Raw genomic sequence first — 7,620 nt, 5'->3', positions numbered from 1 at the left:
GATGGATGGATGGATGGATGGATGAATGGATGGATGGATGGATGAATAAATGAGTGATTGAATGAATGAATGAATGAATGAATGAATGAATGAATGAATGAATGAATGAATGAATGAATGAATGAATGAATGAATGAATGAATGAATGAATGAATGAATGAATGAATGAATGAATGAATGAATGAATGAATGAATGAATGAATGAATGAATGAATGAATGAATGAATGAATGAATGAATGAATGAATGAATGGGAATGTCATGATGATATCATCCAAAGGAATGAATGAACGAAGAAATAATATTTATAATTATAATTTTGTTATGAATAAATCAGTCAATCAATCGATCGATCAACCAATCAATCAATTAATCATTCATTCATTCAATCAATCAATATAAAAAATTTCAGCCAATCTCATTTATCCAATCACATTGGCATCTGTGATTAGTTTCCAGTTACCTGATTGGTGGATGAATTTTGAGCAATGCGATGTAGGAAGCAGACGAGGGAGTGGAGTATGGACCTGTGGACATCTGGAAGCAGGAGGATGAGGTGATGCAAACATTCGTCACGGTGCTCCAGCTGAATGTCTGTTCGTTGTCATCGTTAATATGTTTGTTTGTTTGTCTGTTTGTTTGCCTGTTTGTTTGCCTTTTTGTTTGTTTGTTTGTCTGTTTGTTAGCATTAATATGTCTGCTTGTTTCAATGTGCATTCACGATGCAAATGTAAAAAGGTTTCATTCAAAGTCTATTCGCCTTTGATGAAATGTTATTCCGTAATAAAACTCTTAGCTTGCGACCCTAATTCAAACTGTTTGAGACGGCTTGTAGAAGCTGCAAAAAATTCCGATCTAAAGAAATTTCTCTGAGTATTTTTAATCACAATAAAAACTGAATGACAATTTAAATACTATGAGAACTAATGCCGAACTAACGATTGGCAACGAGGGCAAAGAGGTTGACGATAGCGGGGGGTAGGAGGCTGCATGGCATGTCCCTTACGTACCTCTTCAAGACATCTGCCACGTCATACGGATCGATCTCGCAGGTCGCTGGCGAGAATGATGGCGAGGTTGAAGAGGAGGAAGATGACGAGGTGGATGGGGGGCTTGTGTTGGCCGGTGCCCATAAGGGATGCATTAATAGCAGTGCTTCTAAATTTTCGTCTGTTTGTAAAGTTTGTTGACGTAAGAAATGGATGTTGAAGAATTCGGAAATCATTACTGAAATGAAATTGTTACGGTCTGCGTCATGTGATCATTGTCGTCATCATAATGAATCATGCATGTAGAGAATCATAATATTCGTTTGAAGTTTTCTGGAGTCGAAAGACAACAACACTTTGTTCCTATGTTATTAGAAGATTAAAATTCTGAAACAGCTTGAAAGCTGACCTTGGTGCTCATCAACGAGTTTCTGCAACCAATCAATCCTAGATCTCATGCCCGGCTTCCGGAACATTCCAACTGCATCACGTGATTCTCTTTCTAGAAAATTCATCAAGCTCATCATTATCATGGGCAGGAAGTTTCCACTGTTTCTCAAATAAACCGACGGATGGAGACCGAAAAGTTTGGTGGGGTCTTTATCTTTGCTGTTTTTGTGGTGGTGGTGAGAAGTTGCTGGGTGTGCTTGCTGGTGTTTGCTGGTTTTCGAGGGAGGTGTGGTCGCCAGAAATTGGAGAGCCAAACTATTTGTTTGTTTTTTAATCAAAAATGCTGAAATGAAATATATATCCAACATAGAAAAAAGATGAATACAAACAAACATGAACTTGTTGTTGAACATCTACAACAACGACAACGAACCTGAGTTGTGAGTTGTTGAACGAATCAAGTTTATCAAAGTGATGTGTCAGCTTCAAGATTGCCAACTTTTTATTGATGAGGTAATGAGCAATTGATAAGTGTTTGATGCTGTTGCATCCTTTCTTGGTTTTGGCATGAGGAACTTGATTGGTTGTAATGTTAGCTGGGGTTTCGTTTGAAATTATTTCGTCGCTCGAGTTCGCAATAATTTTAGAAGCCATGTTGTTGGATGTTGCGTGGTGTTGTTGAGTTGTTATTTCGTCGTTGTTGTTGGGTGTTGTGAGGTGTTGTTGTGTTGTTGTTTTGTCGTTGTTGTTGAATGTTGTGAGGTGTTGTTGCGTTGTTGTTTTGTCGTTGTTGTTGAATGTTGTGAGGTGTTGTTGTGTTGTTGTTTTGTCGTTGGTTGTTGTTGGATTTGTTCTGCTTGCGCAGTTTGCGAGGTCAACATCGCCATGGAAAGGAACGTTTCGCAAGAGAGTTTTTCTATTAATTTTTCCTGGTTGCGTGCATCAAATGTTTGTTTTTCATCTACCAAATCAGAAACAATTCAGTTTCACTTCGATGATGTTTAAATCAATTTTTCTCCAACTTACTTAGATTGAAACTACAAAAAAAAAAATTTTTTTTTACTAACTTTGTGAGTTATCATTTTGAAAGTTTCTCATTTTCACTTCCATTCCGTTCTCATCATCTCCCCAGCCTATGTTATTCACCGCCTCATCATCATCCTTATCAGCAGCAGTAGTAGAAGTAGTAGCAGCAGTAACTACAGCAGAGCTGGCAGCCACAGCATAATTGCAGTCACCAATATTTCTATAGAAATCTTGGAGTATACAATCCAACTGCATAGTCACTTTGTTTTTTTGGTCTGCAGACTTGTCTATGCACTCCAAGCAACTACTGCCCCCCTTGTCTACCCTACTGTAGTGGTCACAGTCAAAACTGCGGTTCTCATTATTGTCTGAGTATTTTTGTTCAATTTTTGCAATCTTATCTTGTTGATAAGAGTCGGTGCAATCATGAATAGTGTTGTTGTAACTTTCGTTGTCAAAAATGTAATCGTAAATAGTTTTGTTATAGTCATTGTTAATGTAGTTGTTAACGTTGTTGTTGTTGTTGATGTTGTTAATGTTGTAGTTGTTAATGTTGTAGTTGTTAATGTTGTTGTTGTCATTTTTGTTGTTGCAATGAGGACTAGAATGATTGAAGGTTGAGACATGGTGTCGAGACGAGACTTCATAGTTTGGTATGAAGATGGTTCGCCTGTTGTTCACATGTGTTTTCAATATAACTACTTCAGTTGTTATGTTACGCTGGGTGCTGTTGCTTATTTCATCATAATCGCTGTTGTTGTAGTTGTTGGTGTTGCTTATAATACTATTATTATTATTATTATTGTTGTTGTTGTTGTTGTTGTTGTTGCTGTTGTTTATGATGTTATTATCAGTTAAGAAATAATTGAAATGATTGTATTTGTTATTATTGTTTACGCTGTGGTTGGTTGTCTGTTGTTTGCCGTGCTGGTCTCTTTGTTCAAGACTACCGCTACTATTATGTTTGTCATTTTCATTGATGTTGTTGTTGTTATTGTTGTTGTCCGTGTAGTTGCATCGACTGCATTTGTCAACGTCATCAGAGCAGGAGATGGAGATGCGTGGAGGTGATGATGAACCAACTGTCCTGGATACCATGGGAGAGGATGATGAAGATGACGATGACGAGTTCTTCTGTACCAATGATAAAGATGATGACGAGGAGGAAAATGAAGATGATGCTGATGAAGAAAACGACGATGATAATGATTGCGATGTTGAAGATATTTTAGTCAGTGAGATTGGCGACGATTCGCTTTCATAACCGCTTGTCAGTACGGTGCTCTGGTCCAACAAACATGTGTTTTTTGAGTTGTTGTTGTTGATGTTGTTGTTGTGGCTGCTGTTGCTGTTGTTGTTTGAGTCAACGAACACAATGTTGTCGTACACAGCAAATGCATCATCATTATGTTTGTTACAACTGCGTTTTATATCGTGAAAATTTATATTAAGAATATCCTTCATGTTTATACAATTGTTGTGCTGGTTGTTGAAAGAGTGATGCGATAGATGATTGTTATAATTAAAGTCGTTGTTTGAGTTGATGTTATTGTTGATGTTGTTGTTGATGATGATGTTGTTGTTATTGTTGATGATGTTGTTGTTGTAATGATTGTTTCTCGCAGTGGCCTGATTAAGAATATCCTGCTGTTGAGATGTTTGGTGGCTGTTCGTGCTAAGCATTTGTTCCTTGCTATTTAGGACGGAGACATTTTGAGCGTTTGAAAAGTTTTGCTTGGTAGGCGGGGCTAGAGAGAGAGAGGAGGAAGATGTGGATAGCTGAGTTGACGATGATGGGCCATTTAATGGCGATGACGTCACAGGGATTGATGACGTATGTGGCAACAGTTGAATGGGGACTGTTGAAAACTGGCTGGAACTAAGCAACGATGACTCCGAAGATGAATTTCTTGAATATTTCGTGAAACACGTTGAAGAATTTTTCGTTGAGTTTGATGACGACGATGTTGAGCACGTGTTGCTGAGCTGTTTTGCTGCCGATGTCGATGATGACGCTGGTTTTGAAGTTACTGCTGCTGAGGTTGTGGTCACTGTGGACAGAAGTTCGGTCGGTTGTCGTCGGCGCTTCCAGGTTTTCTTCACAGCGTTGAAGATCCAGTGGGGACTCAGGCACTCATGGAAATCTTGGCAGGAAGTCATTTGGTCCTTTTAAATTATTTTTGAAGGTTTGTGTGATTAGGGAGATGTGTAAGGCTTTTGTGTATCGTGTGTTTGTTTGTTTGCATGTGATGTTCACATGTTTGTGTATGTATCGGTTTGTTGTACGTGTAGATCAACTGCATTGGGATGTGAACATATGAATGAAAAAACATTTTTATAAATTTTAATTTGGTGTATCGAAGTTAGAGTTATAGATAAACGTTAATGATTTTTTTTACCAATCAAACAATCACCAGATATAAAAAAGCAGTAGTGGGTGTATGTGATGTACCGATTTGCTGAAACGTGTGAAGACATTTGGTCTACATTTCGTTAAATGACCCTTATGAAGCGTGTACAATGTTGTACATGTATAATGCACGTTTAAATATCGTTTGTAGAGATATACGTGTGTGTGTATACAAGTTAACTTGCAGTACGTGTTTATTTTATACAAGTACCTGCTACTTGTCTATTCGGTAGTTAATTTAGCGGTCTTCATCCAAATTGATGAACTTTACAGAATTAATTGTTAACATTTAATAGATTTACCCAAATAAATTAACACAAAATGGAGCAAGAAAAACTTGAAGAGATGGACTTACGTATGTGTGACTCTGAAGGCAGGTCTTCTTATTCTTCAGGTAGTTTAGTAGGATGATGCGTCTGACGTAATTTGTAATATAGTGTAATGTGTAAGTTGATGTAATATGTGTAACGAAATGTAATGTATGTGTAATGTAATGTGTTTTGTAATGCGTAAGTTGTTGTAATGTGTTATGTATGTGTAAATTAATGTGTCTTGTAATGTAATGTGTAATATAATGTTTTATAGAGTGTTATAATGAATAAAACGTGAAGATTGCAAATGTAAAATAGAGATAATGCAATTAACTATGACTAAAATTAGATCAAATGTGTTATGTAATGTAATGTGTAAGTTGATGTAATTTGTCACAAATAGATCAAATGAATGCATGAATCCTAATGAATCCAAATGAATCCTTAAGAATATTACCTTGAATTATTCAAAGTCTTAATTAATTTATCCAATCGAACATTAAAACGCCAAAAGGGCAGCACATGAAGTTTCACATGGTAAACAAACTTGCATTAATGTTGAACGTGATGATACAGTAATGATGACGAATATGAAGCCGGTTAAGAATGAACATACTCTCAATGTTAGTTTAATGTTTTATGTAATGTAATGTAATGTAATGTGTAAGTTGATGTAATGTGTAATGTAAATGTTGTATTATCAACTTGTTATCATATTATCACCGGCAGATGTCATTGCCATCGTTACGGTCATTCATTTTTATTGACTGTTTCTTGCTTGAACTATTTACATTTTATGAGTCTCAAAGACTCCTCACAGCCATCCCGAGCCCTTGATTTTTTCATCAAATTTTGTGGCCAAATAAAATATTGTTATTGTTATTATAAGTGTGATTGCGAAAGATTATCTTACAAACAACATCAATAGAACAGTTAAAGTTAAGTTTCTATACTTTATATATAGAGAGCAGGGGTTAACAGAAAGACGTCATCCGTGATAGACTTATTCAAAAACAAGTTAGCAGTAGCATACGCAACAACAACGCAACATATTCAACGTTGAGTCGTTCGAACCTCAACGGACGGACGAGGACCGGTTCATTGAGGTTTATTGTAAACAGACATCGCGCTTCGATGTCTGCTTAACTATCTGTATATTTTCAAATGCTGTTCGTCTCTAAGTGAACGAATTTTAAAATCGTACACACGCACACACACGCATACATAAAATTGTATACCTACATATACATGTATATATATATATATATATATATATATATATATATATATACAGTATATATATACAGAAACAAATTTTCAAGTGTGTGTGTGTGCGTGTGTGTGCGTGCCTGGTTTAGTAAACAAACTTATACACAAATGCAAACCCGTACACCATACAGACCGTATTAAGTATTGCATGGTGATTTCTTATATGCTTACATTTAAACACATACACACGCGCACACACACACACACGTACACACACACCCATGTTTACATAGACAGAAAATTAATAAACGTGAAGGTTGTTTGCCATTTAATGAATGTGTTATCTAGGGTGTTTCGTTAATTAATCTGGATGATGGATGTCCGTATTATTTGACACATCGGTGCTCGCTTAGGTTCATGTTCATTGTTTGTTCGTTTGTTCGTTTGTTCGTTCGTTCGTTTGTTAGCTGTTTGTTGGGTGTTTTTTCTTGCTAGTGTTGTTGTTGATGATGTTTTGCTGTTGTTGCTGTTGTTTGCGTGTTGATGTTGTTGTTGTTTGTGGTGTTGTTGTAATTGTTTGTGGTGTTGTTTTTATGATGATGTAATTGTTTGTGTATTGATTATACATTTGTGTGTTGTTGTTGTTGTTGTTCGTATTGCTGCTGCTAGTCTGTGTTGGTGTTTATCATCATCACCGTCATCATCACCACCGTCATCATAATCATCACCTTCATCATCATAACTTACTCAATATCATTATATACACCATCATTACAGTGCCATAAATTATTATGCAATAAAATATCTTTATGGTTTTTTAATATGTATAAATAAGTTTTATTTTTACCTATTTTTATTTTTATTACAAATCTGTTGGAATTAATTTCAACAGTGAACTGATGTGTTGGGTGATGTTGCAAAAAGTTTCTTGTTAGCATTATAAATCAAGGTGGTAGGTCATTTTCCACTAACTCTACAGACCACGGGCGGCCTGCGAAGCTATTTTATGCGGCCCGACCCAAAAAAGGAACCAAAAACCTTGAAAAATTCTCCTCATGTCGAAAAAATTTGCTTTTTAGGTACATATGGCCCTCACAACAAAAAGTTTGCCAACCCCTGAGTTACGGCATTGAAAAGTTTAACGATGAAAAAAATGTTTTGGAAAGTTTTTTTTGTTGTAGATGTTAACTTTTAGCAGAGAAATTAAATTAAATTGATCTGCACCTGAGTTACTTTAAAAATACGTGCACCGGCTTACTCATTGATTTGATTACGTTCGAAAATAA

At 36.1% G+C, this 7,620-nt stretch overlaps 1 protein-coding gene across 1 annotated transcript in view; it reads right to left on the bottom strand.

Moving 5' to 3' along the window:
• Positions 1 to 4,564, bottom strand: part of HELRODRAFT_193401 (hypothetical protein) — a gene marked incomplete at both ends in the record, with an annotated part of 4,912 nt that extends 348 nt beyond the window's left edge. Inside the window, 5 exons of the mRNA XM_009026818.1 lie at positions 463 to 593; positions 939 to 1,169; positions 1,398 to 1,597; positions 1,812 to 2,307; positions 2,446 to 4,564. Coding sequence (XP_009025066.1) covers positions 463 to 593; positions 939 to 1,169; positions 1,398 to 1,597; positions 1,812 to 2,307; positions 2,446 to 4,564 — 3,177 coding nt within the window. The remainder of the gene's footprint in view (positions 1 to 462; positions 594 to 938; positions 1,170 to 1,397; positions 1,598 to 1,811; positions 2,308 to 2,445) is intronic.
• Positions 4,565 to 7,620: the final 3,056 nt, after the last annotated feature.

Source organism: Helobdella robusta (genome assembly GCF_000326865.2).
Source record: "Helobdella robusta unplaced genomic scaffold HELROscaffold_49, whole genome shotgun sequence".
NCBI lineage: Eukaryota > Metazoa > Annelida > Clitellata > Rhynchobdellida > Glossiphoniidae > Helobdella > Helobdella robusta.
This window is presented reverse-complemented; position numbering and strand designations above follow the sequence as displayed.